Genomic DNA, 25,289 nt, shown 5'->3' on the forward strand with positions numbered 1-25,289 from the left:
TCCAAACCAGAAAAGATCATGGAGACCCAAGAAAAACGCACTTCTCTTCAGTGGCACTCTTCTTTCTACCTCATACATGCTTTTGTTGCCATCTCTTGCATGCCAAATGCAGGAACAAACACTGGGGTTTGGCAGGTCTTGAGGTCTTGGCTTGTAGGATGGGAAAGAGGCGTTCTTGGTCCTCAGCCCAGGGATAGGGCTCTGCTCCATGTCCACTGCCAGCCTCTCCAGCTGTGATTCTGTTGCTTATCCCATGCTGACAGCACTGTTCTTACACATCTGGAGCCAAGTGGCACCCACTCCTGGGTGCTAGACTCTGAATCCTGCAGGGAATCCATGGAGAGGGAGTGGGAATAGTTGGAGCAGGAACCAGAGCTATGCAAACCCCAGCATGTCGCTGTGGCTGAGCTGCATGTTCCAGCAGGAAGCACAGGAGTCACAGTGCTGCACTGAGAGGCTTTTCCCCAAATCTGCGTGACTGCAGCAAAGGAGGCTGTGTAAAGTGAGGCTGTTTCTGTTTTGCTTACATAGTGCTGCTGCTGCCAACGGTTGCCCCCTGAGAGACTGCAGGGGGAGGGATCCTGTGACTTGGAGATGGCTGGGAGGCACTTGGCAGCTGCTTGGGTTTTAACAGCATGGGATCTCTCCTAGCACTCAAGGCAACTAGGATGGCAGCCTGGAGCAGAGAGGCCAGGTCTGGACAGATGAGAGATGGCCGTAGCTGGAGCCTCCCCAATAGATGCTATGGAGCTACAGCAGGGCCTAGTTTCTAAGCGGGGGCTGAGGTCCAAGCGGGGGCTGAGGTCCAAGCGTGCACTGACCACCCTGTAAACCTCCTGCTCAGTTCTCCACTGTGGACAGTCCAGCCTTATCAGAGAGTGTTTAAGCAAGCTAGCCCTCGTTCTGACTAAAGCAGCCCATGGATGAGACCAGCCCTGGAGAGGAAAGGGGTTCTTATGGTGGTGCAGGGAGCTGGGAGCAGAGGGAGGGATAAGAGGAATTTCCTGGCTGCGGTACCCATGGGCTCTGTTTGAAGGGAAGTCAGAGAGAACAGGCTTGCGGTCTTGGCATCAGGCAAGGAGAGGGAAAGGGTGGGTCAGTGACAAACCCCAAAAGAACAAGCCCTGTTCACCTTTCCATGCCAGTCCAGGCATGAAGGATGCTCCAAACTACAGCTTCCCTCTCCCCCCGCCCACCCTGTTCTGCCACAGAGCAACAGCAGAAAACAGAGCACAAGGCTCCTGAGGGAGCAGCTCTGGACTGAAGTGGGCTCAGGGCAGGGGCCTGGCAGCCAAGTGTCAGGCTGGGGAAATAACATGAGACAGGGGGACGCTAATCAAGCTGATTTTCAAAGTGAAAAGCTCATACATTTCCCACCTGGTAAATGCTGGCTTAGTCCTCTGGAAAATGAGACAAGTTTTCCTTGCTGCGGGGCCAGAGGAGTGTATGCTGGGAGCACTGTGTTGCTTTCCCCATCCCGGCTACAGACGGGAGGTGCTGCTGGTGGGTTCCAGAATCACTCTTCTTTCCCCTTTTCACAGCTGTTGCTGGTTATGAAAATGGGAACATTCCCCAGCCATTTCTCAGCAGGAACTGCCCTTTCCAGGGCTGACCACATAGGCCATTTCTTCTTCCCTCCTCCTCACTGTTGCAGATCTGGGTATGTTCTAGTCTTGTCCAAGCACTGTCCTTCTCTGCTCCCTATTTTTCTCTGTTTTGATCCTCAGATGGCGCATAGGAGAGGCCTGTGGATCTGGCTTGTGAGGGGAAAGTATTTATTCTTTGGCCTTAGATCAATAAAATTCTTCAGCCAATTCTCTTCCCAAAGCACAGAGAAAGAAATAAGAAATGCTGAGATCAGTCCTGCTGTCGGGATTTATTTCCCAAGCTGTCAGTCTGCAAGTAATTTGTTCTTAGCAACATAGAGATTCTCTTACACCGGTTACCATCCTCTCTCTTTACAGTATGTGAGGAAGACCACACCTCACAGGAGAGCTGCAAGTACAATATCATGGCATCTTTCAGGAAATTCATTATTTCTTGTTACATCTGATGCTAGCTTAGCAGACCTTGAGCATGTGACTGCAGTACAGACAAGAGAACATTGGACAGAGCATAACAAAGACAGCAATGAAACAGCCAGACTTATTGCTACTATAAGCTGTGGATATTCAAAGTTTAGGAAGACTCACAAAGGAATCAAGCATTTCTGTAGATAGCAAGATTGTACAGAAATTACTGTTGACTACAGCTTCAGCAGGATAGCAGACCCCAGGGCTGAAAGCTTAAGCCAGTTTCTGAGAGAAAGGAGCAGATCTAGCAAGAAAGGGAAATGACTCCACCTCAGCCTACTTGCACTGTCTTTTGCAGCACTCAGTGTTGGCTACTCAGAGGACACTGATGGCACAGAAGTAGGCGGATTCAGGCCACATCCTATTCAGCAGGTTGGGTGTTCCACTGGAAAGCCCAAATGGTGTATCTGAGCTAATTCAGAAAGAAGTTGTTTGGCTAATGCTGAGGTGTCAGTCTGAGTAACTCCTTCCACTCTCTCTTCCACTTTTGCTGTGTGGTGAGGCAGGAAGCTGGTTTTGGGACCCCAGGCAGAAGTCAGCGAGCGGGCAACAGCCTCTGTTCTAACTGGCAGATGAGTGTGTTAGCACCAAGCTCCCCTGCACTCAGTTCCCTTCCTGACTCCCAACTGCACTTGAAGACAAATTTCCCTCGCTCTTTATGTTACAGCTGGGAAAATTTTTGCCACCAGTGTTAAATAGTTGGTAAATTTAGGAGGAAATGCTGCTTCATACATCAAGGAGTTAACCTTTGGAATTGCTTTGACAGTTTGTTGAGTCAAATATTGTAACTGGATTTGAAAATATCCTGATGGTTTTATGACCTTTAACAATGTTTGTACTTCTGCACCAAGATAAGTCCTGCCAGATTGCTCCGAGACATGTCCAGATCCCCTTAGAGAGATCAGGAAAGAATTCTCTTCCTTTCTTTCCCTGTCCTTTTGTGATTAGCACTGCTCAGCTTGTTTCTGTAAAGCACAGGAATAACCTGCAGCCAGAGTAGTGTGGCCTGAAGTGCTGAGTACACCATGTGACCAGTTCCCATGAACCCCGCTTTGGGTATGAGAATGATCTCTAGAATATGGGTCTTCAGGAGATATTGAGGTGTGCTTGTTTTGGAAACTGTTTGTCTCTGAGACAGAGCAGCACAGGGTTGTGACTCAGGGGAAAGCAGTACTTTATCTCCGTCCTCAGGAACAGACAGCAGGGTTTGAGCCTGGTTTGCCTGAAAGCTCCTGAAGAGACCTGAGGGGTTCAGGTCTCTCCCCAGCAGGGCAGTGACCTCCTGGTGGGTAAAGGAGTGTGGGCATGTCCTTTCCCCTACCAAGGGGAAAACAGTGATTTTTGCTTTTGTTCCTTCTCTTTCACAATTGCCAGCACAGGGCTACGAAGGTTGAGTGGTGGCTCTTGGAGGATGCTATTTCACAGTGACCTTCCCAGGGCCATGGCCAAAAGGGCTCCTTGTAAGGAGAGGCCCTGCTAGGGCAAGCCCTATTTTTGTCCCTCTAACAACTTTCTCTTACCGGGTGTTAACTGGTAATGCTTTGGGGGATCAGGGCTCAAACCTCTTTTGCAGCCAAGTAGCCCTAGGACCTGGCCTTGGCCAACACCTGCCCACGAGAGGAGCTCCCTAGTGCTCAGTCTGATGGGACCTTCTCCCATTAGCAGGTCACTGCAAGGAGTGGATTCTACCAAGGCAGCAGGGACGCAGCGAAATGCAAGCCCCAGAATTGCGGCGCCTGCTCTACTACAAAGCAAAATAGGTCGTGCATCAGCAAATGAAAAAGGACAGATGGTGCCTGCTAATACAGCTTAGTTTATGGCCTGCAGGATTAACCCACTAGTTGTCATGCCTGCAGAAGACAGGAAATGGGTGGGCCGGATGGAGGAAATGTGTGGTGTGCCCAGCCCCACCTGTGTTTGTAGGATGCACTGTCTGGAAAGGATGTCAGAGATGTTGCGAGGTTTTGAGAGCTGCTTAAGGCCTGCCAGTTTCTCTGCTTGGGTCTGGGCACTAGAGTTGGTATCTAGTACCAAGCCTTCCCATCTAGCTCTAGTTGTCACACTCCCTCTGCAAATGTCAACACCATAGGGAGACAGACACCGAGCCATGCAGGGACCCTCAGCAGAGGCAGGGACAGCGTTTGAGGCCCGCTCACTGATAATCTCCGTGCAGGAGAAGCCCACAGTTTCCTGCCATGTGCCAGCAGGGGGCAAGCCTCCAGGTCAGCCTTTTGAACTCCCAAGCATCCACATGTCTGCAGGAGTGAGATACAACGCTGAAGCAGAAGCCTCAGGTCTTTCAATGCCTTCTCTGTGACACACTGTTCTCCTTTCCTGGAAATCAGGCCAGTGCCTCAGTCTGTTCTCATTGCAGAAGTCAAGCTCTGTACGAGTGCTGTAGCTTCTCAGCATCTGCTGTCTGAGGGCAGACCAAACCCTTCCCTAGTCCTTCATGAATGATTCTCCTGAAAAATTCATGTTGATCCATACTGCCTCTCCTGTAGCAAAATCTGGTCACATCCTGAAAGATGCTGAGTGCCCTGAACAACAGCTGCCATCCAGAAGGAGAAAAACATCCAGAGCTGGCACTAGACTCCTGCACTGTCACACCATCTCTCTCTCTCTTGTGCTTGCTGCTGGCACCTGGCTCTCCCCAGGGAGTGCCCAACCACCACCATCCTGGCACATGGTGTGCCCTGGACAGGCAGCTGGCTCCAGCTGTCAGAGGTGTTTGTCACCCCCATCTTCTAGCCACAACCAGCTGTTACAGGCACCACGGTTTTCTCTAGTGACTAATTTGCCTATGTTTATGCCAACACCAAACACAATAGTCTGTTTAAGACCTCGAGTGAGGAGGGAGTCTGGCTGTTCCCTCTTACTGAAGGGATCAGACCAGCACTTTCCTGATGGCAGCCCCTACTGTGCTAAATCTTCTCAGTTATAAATCCCACATGATTAGGGAGAGCAGGTCACTGGTAAGAGTGAATCGAGAGTGGGGATCATTGTTACTTCTATCCCCAAAGCTGTACAGTGCAGGATAGCAGGTGTACAAACAAATCAGAACAGCCTGTACTTTTATCACAGAAGGAAATGCTTATTTTGTAGAGGGGAAAAGCGTATCAGATTACTATTACAAGTAGTTGGTTAGAGCTCCCTACCTTTACGTCATTGCTGAAGTAGAAGGTAGTTATCTCCGAGTCCCTTTTCATGTTCTCCTTTCCGTGTGTATCAGTGATGGTGCCAAGCCCATGGCCCACCTAGCTGGCTGAGACCTGAGGGGAAATAGGATGGTGGGCAACATAAGCATTTGAGCCTTTAAGTTCTTCCCCCTCGAAATCTCCCTGCCTCCCACCTCTTTTATCAGCTGCTGACAAGACTTGCAACGTGTAGGTGGCTCCCAAGCTTATGAGATGATTCCCTGCTCCCCATATCTCCACCCGCGAGAGCATTCAGGATTTCAAGGAGGGGGAATACAGTGTTCCTCTGTCTGCAAGCCTGTTTTGCAAAGGACACACAATACTTTCAGAGTGCTCCATGTGAAAAGTCTCTCCCAGGATTTCACATGACAGCATATTCCATGGAAAGTCATAGCAGCGAGTGGGAAGATCGCTGTGCTCTCTGTGTGGGTGTTAGGAGGGAGCAGTGTGTGATGGGAGAGGAGGTGTAACCACAAAGTGAAGCAGAGCAATCCTCTTGGAAGAGCCTTGAATTTCTGATCTCAGGGCTCCCATCTCCTGCCTTCTTTTCTTCATTTAGAAGAATGTCAATCCTTGTTAAAGGAGAAAAAGGGAATAAAGCAGAACCATCTCTTCCTTTCCTGTACATATCTCATGGGACCACAAGAAGCAAACAGAACACAAACTAACTAGATGAACCCTGAAAGTGTGTGCAGAGTTGCACACCAGGGAGATCTCTCTCCAGTCGCTGGTGTCTTCCCTGGAGAAAAATGAATGGCCGTTAATGACATCTCCACCTGAGAAATGATCAGAGTGCACATCATTACAAACCAGTGTTTCCCCAGGGCTGCAGAAAATGACCCCAATGAGCTTTAGTTCTTGAATACACAGCTGCTACCTCATGTATGCAAAGCATCCCTTACCACAGATCTCAAAGCTCTCACGGCTAAGCTTCGCTGAACCCCTCTCAACAGACCGAGCCTGCCAACCCTGCTTTGCACATGGGAGAACAGAGGAGGAATCAGGGAGGCCAATGTGTTCTTGGCACAGCTGTTCAGAACAGGGAGCCTGGATAAGATGCCCACACTGCATCATGAACAGGTTTAAAATTACCTTTGTGCTACTTAGGTCTGTGGCGTCCTTTTGCCATCGTCTAGAGCCCGAGATGACAGCAACCTCCCAGGTTTGCCTGCAGGGTGTCACAGCACGTATCTGGCCGTATCTGTACCCTATGACAGGGTTTGTAGGCAGGTCCTCAGAAGACAGCCCTTTGAGCCGTCACCTGCATTTTGACACTGGTGAATCCCAATGCATCTAGATGCCTTCGACAGTACCGGCAGTCTCACCCAAGAACGGTCAAGATTTCAACCTGCCCAGATAGACTGCAGTTGAGTCATCCCAGCTATCCTGTCTGGCAAGAAGGAAGAATTCCTCAAAGCTCTCAGTTTAAAGCTATTCTCCTCTTTCCCTCATTTTACCTTGTCTGTGGCTATTTCGGAAACCAGCAACATGAGCTAGATATTCTCTAAACTCCATCTGTTCTGTAATGCACTGTGTGACCCATGAATAGCTGCCCATCCCTGCTTGGTTAAGGAGGGAGAAACCCTGAGAAGACCTATGCAATTCTAGAGAAAAGTCTGCTCCAGGGAGGGGTTCACACTTCAGTGCCAAAATGACCTGGAGGTTTCAGGCAAATTGAATCTTAGTGTGCCCTGAAATAGCTCTTTCAACATCCCTGTGTGTCCTGCAAGCCAAAGATGAGCGCACCAGGCAGCTATTTACCATACCTGTGATATATGGGTAACCAGGAAAGCGGGGGTGATGGGGACGTGGCAAGAGCTGGAGTTTCTATTTTATCAGCCACAAACCAAAGTCGGCGCGCCTGTCTGCCAGTGCCCCACCACAGCAATATTCCCAGCCCCGGCACACCCCGCTCCCTCCACGCAAACGCTCCTAGTCTGAAAGCAGAGTTTTGCAATCCCTTCCCGGTAGCCAGCCTCTGCTTTCACTCTCTGAATTACAAAGGGGAGTTTTCATTACATCACCAGAGGTTCTTCCTCCTTGAAGCCAGAGACAGATCTTTCACTCTGCTTTGCAGGGGCTTTTGGGGTGTGGGTGGCTCAGGCAGTTCCCTGGAAAGCAGCACTGGGCCTCCCAAAGGCAGGTTCAGACCAGCCTAACCTCCCCTGCTTCTCTTATCCAGACAAAGAACGGCACCAGGCAGCAAGAGTAGGCTGCAACTGGTACCTGGACAAAGCATTCCCTGTATTGCTGCTGGAAGCCTTCCTGGGAGATACAGCACTTTCAGGCAGCTTTAAAAGTCGCCTGTGCCAAATCCTGCTCTGATTTAAGCAGTGGGGTCAGAAGTCAGCAGCGTTCCAGCTTTCTGCCAGTGTAAGCAAGAGCAAATTTGCCTGAGCTGGGATTTGCTGAGTGGTTCAGTGAAGCATTTGAAATCTCACTCTTTTCTTCTTCTTTTTTTTTTTTTAATCTTTTCAAATGTCCCTCAGTCAAACGGTCAGACTACTGACAACTTCCCTGCAGCCTCAGGGAACAGCTACTCTGATCTCACTCCCAATCCGGTGACTTTCCAGTCAGTCACTCCCCCCTCCTTCCTGGCAGCATGCTTCCATGTGCGCTCTCCTTCCGTTTTTCATTGTTTTTTTTTCAGTTTGAATCAAAACGAACTACCATGTTGAAACTGCTCCCTGGTCAGAAACATGCTGAGCAGGAGCCTCTGCTCCTGGCAAGAGCTAGGGAAACTCTCCACAGAGAAACACCTTAGCAGTGGATAACTTGTTTTTGAGTAGCTGGTATGTCTGGACCACCGCAGGGTCACAACAATTAGAAGAAACCTGCACCCACTAGAATCAGAAAAGTGCTAAATTCACTCAGCTGTGCAAAGACTGGCAAAAGGCCTAAACAGCTTGGGAGCTGGGAAGGCAAAAGATGGTTCTGAAGCCTGCGTGAGCCCCTCATATTTACCCTGGCCTCTCCCAGCCCTGTTTGTACCCTGATTCCTCATCTAAGGGAATGAAGAGTCATTTCTGCCCCGTCAGCACATCACGAGCTGATGCATTTCCAAGGGACTCCAGATGGTTTTGCTCTTTGTCTCTCTGTCTGCACTACTGGTAATTCAGGCCTGTCTCACATTAGCTTTTGAGATGAAACCTTCCCACAATTAGTTACAGTCTGTGCTCTTGTACTGCAAAGGACACAGGCTGAGCTGTCAGAGCACAGTCTGAGAGATCCGTCCCCCACACAAGTCCTGTTCAGGTTTCTCTGTTTCAGTCAGGAGTGTGATTTTTCTAGTGAAATCATCAAACCAAGACAGTCTGCTACAGATGGGTAGCAACAGCCATTTAAAGATGCCTCGTACCTGGCCCATTTCAGATAAGAACAGCTACTTTCACTAAAATCTCACCTTACACCAGTATAACATCTCTCCTTTCTTTCTCTGGCCTTCATTCCCTAACAGTGAAATGGGGAGAGCATGCTCTCATGTGTCGGTACACTGTGGGGGCTTTGCATCATAAGCATCACAGAAATATTAAGAACCTTCATTACTAACCACAACAAGTTATTATGACCGGGTAGTCTGCTAGGTACCAGAGCTCAGTAATTACCACTGCTTAAGGGTAAAGTGCTCCACAGACACCCTGGTAAAATCACTGCCTCTCTTGGGACAGAACTGTTTGGCTTTCTTGCTAAATTAGGTTGTTAATAACAGGGTTCTCAATCCTAGGGAGGAACTGAACAGTCTGAGGCCAATTCTAAATGTGGTCCAAAGCTTCTAGCTGGGCCAAATCCATGCATCTTGTGGCAGCAATGCCAGAGCACGGCAGAGATGAGAGAGAACAGGCAAATGGTTGAGGAACACAAACTCTAGAGACAGACTTAGGTGCAGTAGGCAGTCTTGGATTACCACTAAGCAAGGGCATATGGCAGGCAAAGAATTAATTTAGAAAAGCATGGGGAAAGTAGTAACAGAGCTGGAAGAGTAATAGGAGGGGAGGAGGCTTCATTTGCATGCTCTTATGTAGGTGATAGATGCCCCCTGCACCTTCATTCATCCATAAAATGAGGAAGCATCATCATTATCCCTGCCATACAGACAGGTACAAGGTCTTCGCCTGCAGCTAGTCAAACACCATCAGTACTGAAACACAGGTGCTTCTCACTCCTGGCCTGGGTCTGGTTCACTAAACCTTGTTCTTCATCCCAGAGGCAGTGAGGGAGGCCCTCTGCAGCAGGAAAGGAGCCTGGTAATCACTATGCAAATAGGCTTTACTGAGAGAAACGATTTCAGGGGTGACAGTAGCTGGAAGACACTGATGAAGCTGCATTTCCTCATCACATCAATAACTACAGTCCACCCAGTTAGAACCTGACAGTCTACAGGGAAAGCAGCTCCTCCTGTGCCTGATTTAACACACACTTCACAGGCACAGCAGATCTTTCTGCTTCGCCTCACCAGCACAGTAAGAGACAGCATCCTTCCCGGTAGCTCAGCTGCTTTCAGGCGGGAGACAAGGCTGGCAGACACCCGCAGGCACCGGGGAACCTGCTCCCAGCCTTCAAAGGAGGTGGGGGCTCTTCCGCCTGTGCGCTGCTGCGGCGGCGGCGGGCCGTAACTCCGCAGAGAGCACCGGCCGAGGGCTGCGCGCCGGGCAGAGCCGCCGGACGGGCGAACACGGGCGGGGCCCTTCACGAGGGGGGCCGGGCGGGGGAGGCCGGCAGGCCCCAGCGTGAATTCGGAGGGACCCACTCCGACCAAGGGCCGCAGCTCCAGCGTCCGGGCCGAGACGCGGGAGGCCCCGGGGCGCCGCCGCCTCCCTTGCGACTCACCGTTAGCGGCCCGGGTAGGCACCGGTTACACGGGGCGGGGGGTGAGGGGGCCCGGGCCGCCCGGCGGTGCTGGCGAGGCCGAGGGCGGCCGGGTCGCAGGGAGCGGCCGCCTCGTCCCGCGCCGCTGCAGCGCTTCGAGGCTGCCGCGGGGCGGTGGGCGGCCGCCGCCCGTCGCCTCAGACCGGCCCGCGGGCGCCGCCCGCTGACAAAATGGCGGCGCGGCCCGTCACGCGGCGGCGGGGCGGGGCCGGGGGGCGGGGCCGGGCGGGGCGCGTGCGCAGTGGGCGGGCACGCGGCGGCGCCGCGCTCACTCGCGTCCGCCGGTCGCTGTCGTTGCAGCGCGGCGGAGGCAGCGCCCGGCGGGACGCGGCGCCCCGGAACCCGCTTCGCGCCCGGAACCCCTCGTCGCGCGGCGCCGGCGGCGCCCGGACCCCCGCCGCCAGCGGACGCCGTCGCCTGGCAACCGGCGCCCCCGCCGCCCCGGCCCCGGCGCGGCCATGGGCTCCGAGCGGGACTCCGAGTCGCCGCGCTCCTCCTCCATCCACTCCGCCGCCGCCAAGTGCCCCAAGCCGGGCCGCCGCCGCCGCCTCTCCTTCCAGAGCGTCTTCTCCGCCGCCGCCGCCTCCGCTGCGGGCGGCCGCCGCCGGGCCAAAGCCGAGCCGCCGCCCGCCGCGCCGCCGCCGCCGCCCGCGGCCCCGCCGGCCCCGCCGCCGCCGCCGCCGCCGCCGCCGCCCCCCGAGGAGCCGGCGGCGGGCTCGGAGGCGGGCGGCGAGGAGGAGCTGGAGTGCCCGCTGTGCCTGGTGCGGCAGCCGGCCGAGAACGCGCCGCGGCTGCTGTCGTGCCCGCACCGGTCGTGCGGCGCCTGCCTGCGGCAGTACCTGCGCATCGAGATCACCGAGTCCCGCGTCAACATCTGCTGCCCCGAGTGCAGCGAGCGCCTCAACCCCGCCGACATCCGCCGCCTGCTCCGCGACTCCCCGCACCTCGTCGCCAAGTACGAGGAGTTCATGCTGCGCCGCTGCCTCGCCGCCGACCCCGACTGCCGCTGGTGCCCGGCCCCCGACTGCGGGTGAGTCCCGGGACCCCTCGGGGAGGGCCAGGCCCCGGGGGAGGGGGCTGAGGCGCACCTCTGCCCGTGCAAAGTCCAACGAAAAGCCGTAATTGCGAGCTGTTGTTGATAACTAGCCCACAGCCTGTTCGGGGTGGTTAATAAAAAGGCCTTTGGGACCAAAGTGACGCTCCCGTCACTTGCCGCTGCCTCGCTTCAGCTCCAAGATTTGACTGTGGGGATTGTGGAAGTGCAGGCAAGCTAGATGCTTGTAAAGAGGCTCAAAGGGAGTTTTGGCTGAGCTCTCATCCCCCTCGTTTAAAAGCAAACTTTTTCCGCACAAATGGGAAGCGTGGGGTTGCCCTCGCTGCTGAGGTGGAGCTCAGCATTGGGACTCCCTGCAGGTTTCCCATCTGGGGAAAAATGTAAGCAGTCACTTTTTCGTAGTGAGGACGTGAATGCATGGCACAGGGGAGTGTTGACTCACTGTCCATTGCCTAAGTGCGGAAATGTCTGTCTGTCCAGAAGTCCGTCTGCCCACGTCTGATGACTCTGTAATTATCTGCTCTTTGCTTTCATTTTCTCTTCTCTTTTCCTCTAAATGAACTCAGTTAGGCTTCTCTTTGCACATAAGCCAAAGCTGCTTGGAAAAGGGGTTTGCTCGGAGTGCTTAGAGACGGCGCTGCAAAGTTCAGCAAGAATACAGAGAGCTTAAATTGCAGTGCTGGGTAGTACGAACACTAAAGGAAAGTCTGACCTAGTAGAGTGGAAAGCACGGTGGGAGGGTTGTGAAGATTTAATCAGAGCATTGTAATAGACTGTCTATGCAAATCAGTTAACCTGTCTCGGGTTACCTGTTTCACAGCCCCTGAGCATTGCTGTGTAAGAACTTGTTTCTTTAGAAGGCAGTGTTAATAGTGAGCAACAACTGTGTTAGTTTCTGAAACCAGATCACATGCTAGATCTTGATGTTTTGATAGTGCTGGGGGTAAGATCAGTGAGGTAGAGCAGGTTATGCTGCCCACAGAGTAATGGCAGAGGGAATGCCTCTGTTTTCTACTCTATTAATCAGCTAGAGAAAATCTGGTTACTGTTTACTGAATTTCTGCTCTTTGGCTGCTGTGATATTTATCTGTGTTCAGGGTAAGGTGTAAATGTCATCTCTGTAGCTGAGATTGCCTAGTGGGGAAAAGCTGGCCTCAGCATGGCCCAGAGGGCGTTGCCTCTTTGGGAGTAACCCAGCACGAATCTGATACAGCCGCTGCTTTGGTGGGTTTGTGCACACCGGTGTCACATACAGCTCTTTGTGCAATCAAAAGCATCCTCTCCTGTTAGCAAGGCGAGCCAGTGGGCATCCTCATCTAAGCTGCACAGCAGGAACCAAGAAGTGGTCCTGGCTGTTGGAAACCAGGCAGCTCTAGTGGGTCACTGTGGGCCAGTACCATTACTATGCCAGTAGCACTTGAACAAAGGCTGGTGGAGTCAGCGCTCCGGCAGCGAGAGAAATTAATCTCCCTTTTCATTCTTCCCAGCAAGCTTGTTTGGTTGTGTTTATGTAAAGTCAGGGTATGAATTATTTACAGTGGGTTTTCCCTCTGTAGTAGTGGCAGAGTACCAAGCTGGATCAGGAGCACTGGGGCTGCGGCGTGCTGGTGCTCAGCAGTTCTGCTGGATGTCCCCACACCGCTCCGGAGCTGAGGAGCACAGGTCCGCGGCAACTGCAGCGGGGGGCTTCTGGTCGACGGCGGGCGAAACCCCAGGCGTGTGGCATGTGGCATTCTGTGCCTTCCCCATGCACTGCAGTCTTTCCTAAATGAAAGAGCTTTGCTGTGCTGCTTAGGGAGGAGGAGTACCAACACTGGAGTGTGTTGCCATGGAAACACTGGTCATTTGATGCACATCAATCCTAATATGAATCATTTTCCATGTTTTGAGCTTTTTTTTTTTTCTTGCTACAATGAGCTAATATTGCTTCCTGATGTATGTCACGCTGTATGTCTCTAAGAGGCTTGGAGAATAACAGAACCTTTAAACAAAGCAAATTGTGTAGGCTGAGCTCAGTGAATGAGGCTGAAGGCAGCCATGGCGAGACTGACTCCCTCAGAGCAACAGGAGGAGGGGCAGTGGGCAACTCCTGGCTGCTCAAGTAGAGTGGGCTGGAAACAGTGCTCTACTGTTCCTTGGCCTTGCTGGGGTCTCGGGAAGATGCTCGCCATCATTGCTGCATGGAAAAGAGTCAAAATTTCCCTTTTAGTCACAGTTAAGATTGCGCCAGGAAGTATCCATTTAATGAAGCCATGTGTCAGAGGCCAGGTGAAGATGGAGGCATGTGTTAGCTGTTCCAGTCCCACAGTGGCTAATTCTGGGCACACCATGTGAACGGCTTTTTTCTAGTTGACCTTGAATTTGGAGATGTGTTACTTCTTCCCCTTATAGTGGAAAGGCGTGTAGATTTTTCCATATAGTTGTGGGCTTGCTCTTGGTATTTGTCGTTTCAGCTCCAGGAATAAAATATAAATAATAAGGATTTGCTTGAGTTGGCCAGAAAAACCTAAAGTCCCTATTGAGGGTTAATTCAGAACATGAAATTGCTTAATATATTATACTGAACTTTCCTGACCTCTTGTTAATATGATTTGAAATAGCCGTGTGTTGTAAAACGGCTGCTCAGGTGAAGCTTTTCTGCCAGGGTTAGTCTGTGGCTGCATCATAGTGGCAAGGTGAGGATGCTTAGCCGGATCTTCACTAAATAATATGTGTAGGAGTCAATATGGTTCAAGTTTGTCCCTCCCCAGGATGTCTATATCCTGTCTCTCCTCCAACACTGGTTTCGCATGCAAGGAGCATGCAGCCGCTGATGTGTGCGGAGACCCTGCAGTTGTGCCTCTCAGCCCTGCCGCTCAGCACGGAGACATTGTTTCTTTGGCAATTATGTTGTACCCAGGCAGGATGAAGTTGCTCAAACTCCCACGGGATATGAATCATTGTGGTATGACACATTCAGTGGTTCTCACGCTGCTGCCTTTGAGAAGAAGCAATACAACTAGAGCTATACAATCTCTAAATATAAAACCTTAGAAAGGAGTTATTCTCCTCTGACCTGTAACAAAAATGCTGAAGGTTGTCAACAAAAAATGCCTCTCTTGTCCTGATGCCATAGAACCGGAAGGTGCTTCTGGAATTGCTCTACTCAGCCGCTGCCTGCGGGAACAACCACATCCTAGATGACTGTAAGTCAGCTTTCCTATAGTGGTGTGTGGTGGTGCTATTTAGGCTTCTGCGTGCACACTTCTTTGTGGAGACACAACAGTACTATCAGAAGAAGTGAGCCAGTTCAGTATCCTGACCCAGGTTTGCTTCCTTTTGCTTCCTACACTTTCAATTGTTTTTACTTAAGTCTGGCCTTAATCCAGAAGTGGAGCATTTTTTTCACTATTCTTGAAAAAGATCAATTCTGTGGAAATCAACAAGAACTTGCTTCTTGAAATAGATGCACGTTGAAGCTCCTGCTGCTTCATTTGTTTAGAATCATTCAGTTGATGGAAGCGTCCAGTACAACTTTGGCTTTCCTAGGCCCCTCCGGGCCGTGTTTCATCCCTCCATAGACCTGATTTCCTCAGGAACTGATGTGTGCGTGTTTAGCCACAGGTGCTTGCAGAGAGCAGTGTGAGCCTGAACTGGCTGTGGAACAGCAGGCTGTTATCATGGCAAACTGGGCAAGACAAATCTGGTCTGTGTGAATTGACAGTGAGAACTCCCAGCAGTTACTGAGGGGAGAATTCAATATCGTAAGCTGTCTGTATAAAAGGTATCTGCCCCAGGTAACTTAATTAGCACTACTTAATTTCAGGCCCTGCAGTGAAAGACACGGGGCTGGAGAAAGCAGGAATTTATCTGGAGTGTAGGCTGCTATAGAGACCGTGATCAGAAATGCTGAAATGGAAGAGGCAGGCTGACTGGCTGCTCTGGCTGACCTGCCCCTTAGTACCACATCGCTGCAGTCTCCAGAGGATAAAAGCGAGTATCATCCTGTCTAGCCTGTGAAACTCATTGCAGCAAACTGTTGAAACAGCTGGCTTAAATAGAACAGCTCAGAAAGTGATAGCCTTACTTGCTGCCTCTAGGCAGATTGAATTAAAGGGATCGCTGGCCTGTGGCGTGGGGGAATAACCTTAGCCTCACCTGAGGCTGGAGAGAAGAACTGCATTTTTGTTTGTGTATCTTGCAAGTCCATTGTAGGGTTGCCCAACAGGTCAGATGAATTGTGGTCAGGTGTTGGAAGCAATCCAGTGCCAGAGGCAGCTCTGCCAAAATGGATGGCCAGGGTATTGTCACAGACACCTACTTTTGCTAAGAACATCGGCAACATGCAGTGTCTTCATCAGGCTGCTGGACTTAATAAAACCTGCTTTGGGGCTATGTGTGTAATTTGTCAAAAAAATAACATAACTCTCCTGAAAATGCTGCAGAGTTTGGAAGAGGAGCATGGGCCATGACCTGTTGCTGAAATTCAGCTACCTCTGGAGTAGGAGTCTGTCTGTCCATTGGTGGTTCTTGATGGTACTGGCAGCTGATAACCCTTGTGCAGAGAGTTGTGTGTTCCTAAGGTAACTTTCTGGGTTTTGCTAATTCATCTGGTGTTTTCTTTCTCCAGTTATGCAGTTATCGCCTATGGTTGTGCCAGCTGCCCCAAGCTGACCTGCGAGAGGGACGGTTGCCAGACAGAGTTCTGCTATCACTGCAAACAGATATGGCATCCCAACCAAACCTGCGATATGGCCCGCCAGCAAAGGGCACAGACGCTCCGAGTACGGACCAAGCACACATCAGGCCTCAGTTACGGACAGGAATCTGGGCCAGGTATGGATTCCTGCGTTTCTGGTTACTCAGTGCTGCAGTTATGCCTGTGAAGCTGAGAAGGAGCCACCTGTTGTGCAGAGCTTCCTCTGATCAAAGCAGGGCGGGGAGGTTAGTGCCCTGTGGGGAACACTGCCACATGGCACAGATGAGGGTCTCCAGCAGCAGTGGGTGAGAACAGCTGTGAAGCTGAGAGTCATTTCCACTTCTCATATGTAAGAGAACAAATCTGGCGGCTCCTACAAGAAGTCAGAATGTGAAACACAACAGTTATAGGTGATGACGAGCGTTTGAGTGCTTCCTCAGCACTCAATCTCTCCTCATCTGCCCCAGCTATGCTTGTGGCTCTTTTGATCTCAGATGTTCTCATTTCTTGCTGATCTAAACTTCAAACAATTAGGCACTTTTAACCTTGCAACTTCAACTCCAAGTCTGCCTGCTAGAGCAGACAAAAGTAGCCTAGCCCAGTGTGAGGAGCCTTGCTTTGTGTGCTGGTAGGTGTTAGTAATGTCAACTTCAGGAAAAGTGCCAACCCACAGACTCCTACGCTGCCTAGTAGGAGCTGCTGTGTCTACTGAGTTAACATTCTTTAAAAATAGCTGAATTATTTTGAAAGTGGACAGTAAGGCCATTTCATAAAGTCCCTCCTCACCCCCAAATAAAACACATTACTTTTCTTAGCACATCAGGAATGAAAATGTTAATGTTATTATGTTTACTCAGAATGCAGCTACCGTGAGTGGTTCAAAGGTGGCTCAGCTGTACATCAAGGTTCAATGAGCCTCATTTAGAGGGCCCTGATAACAGACAGCATAGAGACTGCCACAGGCTGTGCTACAAACCAGCAAGCAAAGAAGTAGCCTCTGAGCTTTTCACCCTGTCAAAGGAGATCTCTGCCAGAGAGGGCTTGGAGCTTAGCCTCCGAGAGGGAGATTCTTGAGACAGTGTTTTTTCCCCACCCCATCCTTGCTGAATTCAATGCAATGATTAATAAGGTGCAAGCTGGTCTCTCAGCAGCTGGATTTCATATTGTCAGGAGTTACAGACACTGCCAGCAAAGCCCTGAACTGCACAGACAGCCATTGCATAACTGTGATCAGATGACACTTGAATTAAAGAAGAGATGAAGGACCCTTTTTCCTATTCTGCCAGCAGCAAATTGGGGACTACGCAGCATGTGCACCAGACTCGTGTGTGTGGCTGCAGGCTCATTTCCCCCTGCTGTAGGCTGCTTTTGAAGGCCAGGTTCAGAGTTTCTCTGATGCTTTGTTCTCCCAATTGTTCTGTCATTCTTGGCCATGAATCACCTTAGTGGAGCAATTTAATAATGGTTCTTGCTGACACTGTTGTCTTGGCTAGCACAGGGCAGGTATAACTTGTTCCCAGCATTTAAGCATGTTCTGGAATAGATCCCATTCAAACCTAGAATAAGCTTTTAAAATGACTGTTGTTCTCAGTCTCTGCTGTCTAGGCAAATAGCTTTGGTAGGATCTGGCTCTTCAGTACTATCTTCTTGCTCTGAAGATAAACTAAAGACAGAAATAGCTGGTTGTATCCATTCCCACTTTGTCTTTGCCAGCACAGAACACAAGGGTTTCTGAACATAATGAGAACCCCCTCACAGGTTATTGATACCCCAGGAACACAGAGTCCAACACAATCTCTTGCTTCCTTCCCACAGCAGATGACATCAAACCGTGTCCACGTTGCAGTGCTTATATCATCAAGATGAATGATGGGAGCTGTAACCACATGACCTGCGCGGTGTGTGGCTGTGAGTTCTGCTGGCTGTGTATGAAGGAGATCTCGGATCTGCATTACCTCAGGTGGGAAGGAAAGCAACACACACGGGTTCCTGTCACTGTGGTAGCACCAACTTCTCTAACACTGTTGGGAGGAGTTTAATTGCATGCAGTTGCTTTTCATCCTCTTGTCTGTCCAGAATCAGTCAGCAGAACTTTCTTCTTTCTGACCTAAAGATTGGAGCTTTCTTCCTGCATTAAAATAAGGAGACTCTTCCACACCAGGAAAGGCTCAGATGCCTGATAGAATTGTATGTGAGAGCTCTTAACACACTGGATATTAAACATTGTCCCAGTCATGTGATAATCACCTTGATGAACAAATTAATCTTGGTGGAGAAGAAGGGACCTGTTTTACATGTTGCCTATCCATTTCCTAAGTTTTATTTTTTGTTTATGTGGATGTTGAGCTTGGAGTTCTTGGGAATTGTGGAGTTCCATGTGTTTTTAACATGTAACTTTTTTCCTTCCATTATAGCCCCTCTGGCTGTACGTTCTGGGGCAAAAAGCCATGGAGCCGTAAAAAGAAGATTCTCTGGCAGCTGGGCACATTGATTGGGGCTCCTGTAGGCATCTCTCTCATTGCTGGCATTGCCATTCCCGCTATGGTCATTGGCATCCCTGTGTATGTTGGTAGAAAGGTAAGTGTGGAGAGTGCAACACTGGAACTGGGGACTGTGCTGCTTGAGGTGTTCTCTGTAGCCAAGGCATCCGCCCAGAAATTTATCCCTGATACGAGGGGTGGATCTTTTCATAAAACTGAAATTCAGTTGTCTCTTCTAGAGCTTGTCTTATCTCTTGAGCTTTGTATGGGGAGAGGGAAGGTGGTGCACCCAAGAAGAGTCCTGGCCCCTTTTGACATAGTGAGATGGCCTCTATGGGACAGTGGCTGGACCCTGGCCATCACACCTTGCCTAGCATAAGTCACTGATGTGTTTTGATGCTGACCTGTTGCCAGGCTATTGGCTGATTCCAGCTGCCTTGAACTGCATGATGCTGTTGCATGTCTGTGCTGATAAGGAAGCAATGAGAGGGAGGAAATGGCATGTCAGTACTCTATTTGTAGCTTCTTTTTCTTAAACACTGACCTACCTGCCAGATCTGATCTGTGAGATCTGTGGTCAGGATGAGGTTCTTCATAGGCTAATGTAGCTGACAGGACTGTAAAATCACAAGCTTATTAATATCTTCTGCTGATGTTTGTTCCTGGCCAGGCTGTGTTCTTACCTGGTGCTTCTCCTTCCCTCAGATCCACAGTAGGTATGAGGGAAAGAAAACATCTAAGCACAAGAGGAACTTGGCCATTACCGGTGGGGTCACCTTGTCTGTCATTGCCTCCCCAGTCATTGCTGCGGTCAGCGTTGGTAAGTTGGTACTGTGCATTTCCCTTCCACGGGCCAGTAGTCAGAGACAAATGACTAGCTGAGCCCTGTGAGGGGTGGCCAACGGGCAGTTTGTAGACTTGTCCTGTGTGCTTTCCTGAACACTTCCTTCCATTTTGCATGCAGGTTGCACAGCCTCATGTACTAGAATTGGCCTGGAGCCCTGCAAAGGCTTGTCTAGAGCACTGGTCACCTGTGCCACAGCCTGCAGTGGAGTCCCTTGACATGTGTCTTTCTCTTACCCATGGGCTGGTTTACTGGCTGATGCCTTGGGGATTCATCTGAGAATCTCTGTGCCCTTGGGGTTCCCTCATCCTGCACTGTAGCAGTATGAACCAAGGGGTCCCTTGCTGGTGGATTCTAGGATCCTTTTGTGTTAAAGGCAGCATAAACATAGCTTTGGGAGACTCTTTCCAGGGTCTTCTCTGCCTGGTCAGCACAGTTCAGCCTTAAGCTCCTCTTAGCTCAGTGCATCCTCTTTTCCAGGTATTGGAGTCCCCATCATGCTGGCTTATGTGTATGGTGTTGTGCCGATCTCTCTGTGCCGAGGCGGTGGCTGTGGAGTTAGCACGGCCAATGGAAAGGGTGTGAAGATAGAGTTTGATGAAGATGATGGACCAATTACAGGTAATATGGTAACTAGTGAAGGGAAGAGACTAAAGTATGATCCTATCATTGCTTTTTGTAATGAAATGGTAGGAGACTTATGTTTCCCAAATCTGAACATCTGTTTTTTAGCCTTTACTTGGGTTTGGCTAGAAGCAGTGATTTGCTTCAGTCTTTTGCTGGTGATCAGCTGGGTAGCTCTTGTAGCAAAATCTCAGCTCTTCCTTTGGCTGCTGGAGGCAAGGAGAGTCTGAGATGAAAAACATGCTGCCTAGTGTCTGATCCGCAGCTCTGCCAGTGCCATCACGGGCAAACAGTTCCTCTGAAACACTTGTTCTTTCCCTCAGTGGCTGATGCCTGGCGAGCCCTGAAGAACCCCAGCATTGGTGAAAGCAGCATTGAGGGGCTGACCAGTGTGCTGAGCACCAGCGGGAGCCCCACCGATGGGCTCAGCGTGATGCAGGGCAACTACAGTGAGACAGCCAGCTTCGCTGCCCTCTCAGGCGGTACCCTGAGTGGTGGTGTCCTCTCCGGAGGCAAGGGGAAGTACAGCAGGTAATTGAACTGCTGGTCACAGCAAGAAAGGGGTAAAGGACGGGTCTAACAGGACGGACTTAGTTTGGGAGTCTGTCTAGGAGTGTGGGTGACCCTCTGTGTACTCTGGAGTCCTGTCCTGTCCTAGTATTTTCACTTCTTGGTTTGTGGCAGACCAGGTTACTTCTGGAGTCAGTGTTAGGCAGCTTCTTGCAAAGAGGACAAAGATGTAGAAACAAGTTTCTGTCCTTGCTGAGCTCCTTTAAAGTGGAAAGCTGATGCTTCAGGTTAATTGGAAACAGCACAGAGCTGCCTGCGTGGCCTGCTTAAAGTTCTTCCAGTCTTCTGATCCCAGCCTAGAGGTTTAAATGCTTCCTGTTCCCTAGTGGCTTATAGCAAGCAGGATTGCTGCTTTCCAAGTCAGGAGGTAACACCACAGTTTTCCTCCAAACTTGCCTGTGAGTCAGTCTGCTGGATAATTGGAGACACGTGTTGATCTAGTAGCCAGGATATAATCATGACTCGGTGCTAGATCTGTGGAAATCTGTTCTTCGCAGGAATTGCATGAGTCATAGATATAAACACAACTTCGCCTTCGTCATGGAAAACAGAATGAGTTTACCTAAATAGAGCCAAGAATGAGATTAAATGAAGAGAACCATTGGAGTTAAAACTCCTTGGTGCCAAGCTGGGCCAGCACAGAGGGCCACCTGATTTCCCACAGCAAACAATGACTGTTTGGTGCCCTCAGGGACCAGCTAAGTCATTCTGAGCAATTCTCTTCTTTCCTACAGGCTGGAAGTGCAGGCAGATGTCCAGAAGGAGATTTTCCCCAAAGACTCCGTTAGCTTGGGGGCTATCAGCGACAACGCCAGCACTCGAGCCATGGCTGGCTCCATCATCAGCTCTTACAACCCACAGGACAGGTAGGATAGGCAATGGTGAGGAAAGGGGTGGGTGTCATGGAAAAATCTGTGCTCTGTGAGGTGCTGCTGTCGGGGGTGAGATGATTGTAGGTGCACTGGCCTGCTCTCTGTAGCTAGCAGGTGGAGTGATCCTCTTACTCACACAGAAGGAGGACTGGGACTATTTGGACATAGCCTTCATGTGTAACACAGAGCCTGAGAAAGGGATCAGATGTCCAGGAGTCATGAGAACTGTTCCCAGTTGCTCACAGGCTCTCGGTACTTTCTCAGCTCATTTCCTGGCTCACAGTACAGGGATAATCTTGGCTGTCATTAGGAGTAATTCAAACAGAGCAGGGAATCTTCTTATTCCCTAAATGCCATGGGGTGATGAGCAGCATCTTGCTTATGTCTGTGCAATGTGCTGTTGGTACAGCGCTGCAGTGTCAGGCGGTGACCCTAGCCAGGCCCCCGGTAAGTGTGCCTGGTGACACAGTGGTGCTTGTTTCTGCAGGGAGTGCAATAACATGGAGATCCAGGTGGACATCGAGGCCAAACCAAGTCACTACCAGCTGGCCAGTGGCAGCAGTACAGAGGATTCTCTGCATGTCCACACCCAAATGGCAGAGAATGAGGAAGAGGAGGAGGAGGAGGAGGAAGAGGATGGTGAGCAGGAGCAGACATGCAAACACCAAAGCTGTGAGCAAAAGGACTGCGTTGCCAGCAAAACCTGGGACATCACCCTGGCCCAGCCTGAGAGCATACGGAGCGACCTGGAGAGCTCCGACAGTCAGTCAGACGACGTACCAGACATTACGTCAGATGAGTGCGACTCCCCCCACTCTCAGACTGCAGCAGCCTGCCCACAGACCCCCAAAGCTAGAGGTGCCGAGAGCCCAAGTGCCCCCCTGAGTCACTGTGCCCAGGCAGAAGGGTACAGGCTAGAGGAAATAGTCAAACTGGAATGCATCGAAGCCAGAGTATGAAGTGGCCTCTTGCTGAGAAGCACACTCGCTGTCATTGCATCTTTTGGGGCAGGGTTGTGTCCATGTTGGCTTCTGTTCGCAATTCTCCAGTTGGCTCCCCAGTCTCGCCTTGGGGAGATGCTGTTTCATACATGACAAAAAAAAACATCCCCCACCCTCTTATTGTTTTAATTTATTGGTTCAAGCGCTTGATAGTGCTCTGTGAGGTGTGTAAGAGTGTAAATATGTATGTGTGTCTGTATGTCTGCAAGCATCCTAAAGGACTGTTTGAATAAAGACTCTGGTTGTCATTCGACTCGCATCCAGCTCATCCTTTCCAAAGATGTACGGTGAAATCCTCTCCCTCACTGATTGCTTCTGCCCGTTCCTCAAGCGTCTGTAAGGACCATCCTAGCCAAAGGCACATCCTTAGGAGAAGTGGACGCACCTCCTCTTTCGCCTCTAGAAAGTGGGGTGTTACAGCCTTGTTCTCCTGTCTGCAGCAGGGACAGGGACTGCCGTGACCGGACCTTCCTTTTCCTGGGCAGTAACATCTTTTCTTGCTCTGCCCTGTGCAGCGGGGCTGTGTACAGGTTAAAAGAGAGGAAAGATGGGGCTAACCGTGTGCTGCCAGCCCTGCTGGTTGTGAGCAAGGGATCGGAGGAGGCCTATGGGCAGGACCTTGGGGAGAGGTGAGTGTAAAGCCTTTGCGCCCTCTGCCTGAGCCACCCGGCATGGTGAGAGGCCGACGTGCCTGGCAAGAGGCACGGTGTTTTGGCTGTGAGCCAGGCCCTTCCCTAGAGCAATCCCGGGAGCGCAGACTAGTGTTGCTGTCCCTGCAATAAAAACATTGGCACCTTGCGCCTGCGATGCGCTTTGCGGAGAGCATCGCTTAGCAAAGACCTCCCGAGAGCGGGGAAGGACCACCCTGAAAGAAGCCCCTCGGATGAACAGGGCTGAGCTGGGGAGGCTGGAGCTGGGCTCCGAGAGGGCTAGAGGGAAAACAGGCTCCTGCGTATGCAGGATGGGTGCTGGGGTTCAGGCCTGCTCTTTCCGCAGCCCCTCTGCTTGTGTCAGCACCCTACACAAGCCCTCGTCGTTGCTACAGTTGTTCTTGCTCCCTTGTGATCAGTAGCCTGCAGCATCTTCCCCCAAGGTCTTCCGAGTGGGGCTTGGGGCCCCTGGAAGCTCCGCTGCGGTGATTGCCACCAAGTGAGCTCCTCTTAGACACCTTTTGGGAAAGTCTGTGTCAGTTCTGACCCCTCTCCTTTCCCCTCTGTCTGCAGGTTGATCCCCGGTGCCTGAAGATGCTCGTCTCTGCCCCAGGCGGCCTGGCAGGAACCCTCCCTGTGGGGCTGGTCCCTCCCGGACTTGGCTCCGGCAGGGTGCGAGCCCTGCCCCGCGATGGCCTCACCGTGGAGGTAAGGGTGGCAGCACCCTGGGTGCCCCGTGCAGGGCTTGCAGCCGGCACCCATCCTGCTGTGGGGACCGGGATGAGCAGGGATCCTCTGTGGCCGGGGTGGGCTCTTCACCAGGTGAAACCCTGCCCTGAGGCAGCAGCAGATGCTTGCGGAGGACTCGGTGCTTCCCAGGTAAGAGCTGGGAATGGTGCATGGGGCTGGGCGCAGGATGTGGCCAGAGGGACCTGCCCCACGGGGCGCAGGGCTCCCGGCCATGGGGCGCGGGGCTTGGCATGGTACGGCAGAGCAGAGCCCGCCTGCGTGGCGCGGCGCGGCACGGCTCGGCAGCAAGGCGAGCGCAGGGCTGGGGATGGGCCGTGCTCCCCCTCCGCGGCGGCGGGCGAACGTGGAGATCTCCCTTCGCCTGGTCCGGCGGGAGGCGGCGCCGGCAGCGAGGCGCAGCAGGACGGCTGCCAGCCCCGGCACGGTCCCGGCACCAAGGCGCTCTGATGGCCTGATCCGCGAGCAGCAAAGATGTGTCAGGAGGGTGAGTCTGGCCCCAGTGCCCCCTCCGGGGTGGTCACAACAGGAGGACACCTTGGCTGTGCCCCACAGCTCCCATCCCCTCCTCTGGGGGAAACTGAGGCACAACGGGGGCCCCTTTCCTGGAGCAGATGGGGTCAAAGACAGAGCTGGGAAGAGCAGGCAGGTTGTGGTGGGGTGTGCGTGTCCTGGGGCACGAGGGTGGCGAGGGCTTCCCATCCCACCGCGCCGGGCAGGGGAGGAGGGAGGCAAGCTCTCGGAGGAGAGCAGCTCCGGGGTGGCCGTGCCCTGCTCCCGCCTGGCTGTCCCCAGCAAGCCGTGGCTGAAGTGGCCGGTCACATACCTGGGTTGCCTGCAGCAAAGACCATGTTGCCTCCTGTCTCACCAGGGCGTCCCCCCATCGGGATGCGGCGTCCTCTCCAGGGCTGTCCCCAGAGCCCCATCCCTGTCCTCAGCATGGGGACACCTCTGCTCTCCTGTACTCATCACCTCTCAGGCCACCTCAATCCCAGAAGCTACCAAAGGCTCCTCGTGAAGACAGGCTTCGTCCCCGCTGTCATTGGGCACCTCAACTTCATCGCTGGAGCCCTCATCCGTGGCATCATTCTCCATATCATGGCAAACCCCAGGACACCACCTCCCTGCAGTACTTGGTCTCCAGGGTCACCTTGGCTGTCCCTGTGCTGCTGGCACCATGGGGCACGGGTGCATGGGCGCATGTAGGGGACGAATGCGGTGGGGACGCAGGGCGGATGCAGGATGGACACGGCATGGATGGGGATGGATGCAGGGCGCACACAGGCTGGACACGGCGTGGATGCTGGGCGGATGTGCGGCGGCTGCCGGCTGGATGTGGCAGGGATGCAGGGTGGATGGAGTATGGATGCGAGGTGGACACAGGACACGCATGAGCTGGACGTGCGGTGGAGACAGCTGAGCTCCGGCATGGCAGCACTCCCTCCAAAGGGAGCCGGAGGCTTTAGGGACAACGCCAAGGGGGAAACGGGCCGATGCCCGCGGGGCAGGTACCGCGTGTTGCTGACCTCCCCGTGCTTCCTTGCAGACCGTCTCCCGTGGAACAGCTGCCATCGCGCCGTCCCGCTTCCTCGCCCCAGCGGCCCTCGCGAGCACCTTTGAGCCCTGCGCCACTC

At 52.2% G+C, this 25,289-nt stretch overlaps 3 protein-coding genes across 13 annotated transcripts in view; 2 read left to right on the forward strand and 1 right to left on the reverse strand.

The window, feature by feature from the left end:
- AK2 (adenylate kinase 2) overlaps positions 1–6,778 on the forward strand; it is a 20,248-nt gene extending 13,470 nt beyond the window's left edge. Inside the window, exon 9 of one of the 3 annotated variants that reach the window (XM_062593901.1) lies at positions 3,738–6,778. The gene's annotated coding sequence lies outside the window, so the exon portion shown is untranslated. The remainder of the gene's footprint in view (positions 1–3,737) is intronic. The other 2 variants (XM_062593902.1, XM_062593903.1) reach the window with 2 other exon arrangements.
- AZIN2 (antizyme inhibitor 2) overlaps positions 1–10,246 on the reverse strand; it is a 31,170-nt gene extending 20,924 nt beyond the window's left edge. For 2 of the 8 annotated variants that reach the window (XM_062593898.1, XM_062593895.1), the window contains exons 1-2: positions 10,097–10,246; positions 5,231–5,344 (exon numbers count right to left, since the gene is read on the reverse strand). The gene's annotated coding sequence lies outside the window, so the exon portion shown is untranslated. Of the gene's footprint in view, positions 1–1,377; positions 1,783–5,230; positions 5,345–10,096 lie in introns of those variants that run through there. The other 6 variants (XM_062593891.1, XM_062593890.1, XM_062593894.1 and 3 more) reach the window with 5 other exon arrangements.
- The window catches only part of RNF19B (ring finger protein 19B), a 26,010-nt gene extending 3,499 nt beyond the window's left edge, over positions 1–22,511 (forward strand). The window contains exons 2-10 of one of the 2 annotated variants that reach the window (XM_062593887.1): positions 10,436–11,165; positions 15,799–16,004; positions 17,683–17,827; positions 18,282–18,444; positions 19,053–19,167; positions 19,672–19,812; positions 20,139–20,346; positions 21,120–21,251; positions 21,745–22,511. In XM_062593887.1, coding sequence (XP_062449871.1) covers positions 10,594–11,165; positions 15,799–16,004; positions 17,683–17,827; positions 18,282–18,444; positions 19,053–19,167; positions 19,672–19,812; positions 20,139–20,346; positions 21,120–21,251; positions 21,745–22,216 — 2,154 coding nt within the window. In that variant the 5' untranslated portion in view covers positions 10,436–10,593 and the 3' untranslated portion in view covers positions 22,217–22,511. The remainder of the gene's footprint in view (positions 1–10,435; positions 11,166–15,798; positions 16,005–17,682; positions 17,828–18,281; positions 18,445–19,052; positions 19,168–19,671; positions 19,813–20,138; positions 20,347–21,119; positions 21,252–21,744) is intronic. The other variant, XM_062593888.1, reaches the window with a different exon arrangement.
- Positions 22,512–25,289: the final 2,778 nt, after the last annotated feature.

Source organism: Rhea pennata, chromosome 23, assembly GCF_028389875.1.
Source record: "Rhea pennata isolate bPtePen1 chromosome 23, bPtePen1.pri, whole genome shotgun sequence".
Lineage (NCBI taxonomy): Eukaryota > Metazoa > Chordata > Aves > Rheiformes > Rheidae > Rhea > Rhea pennata.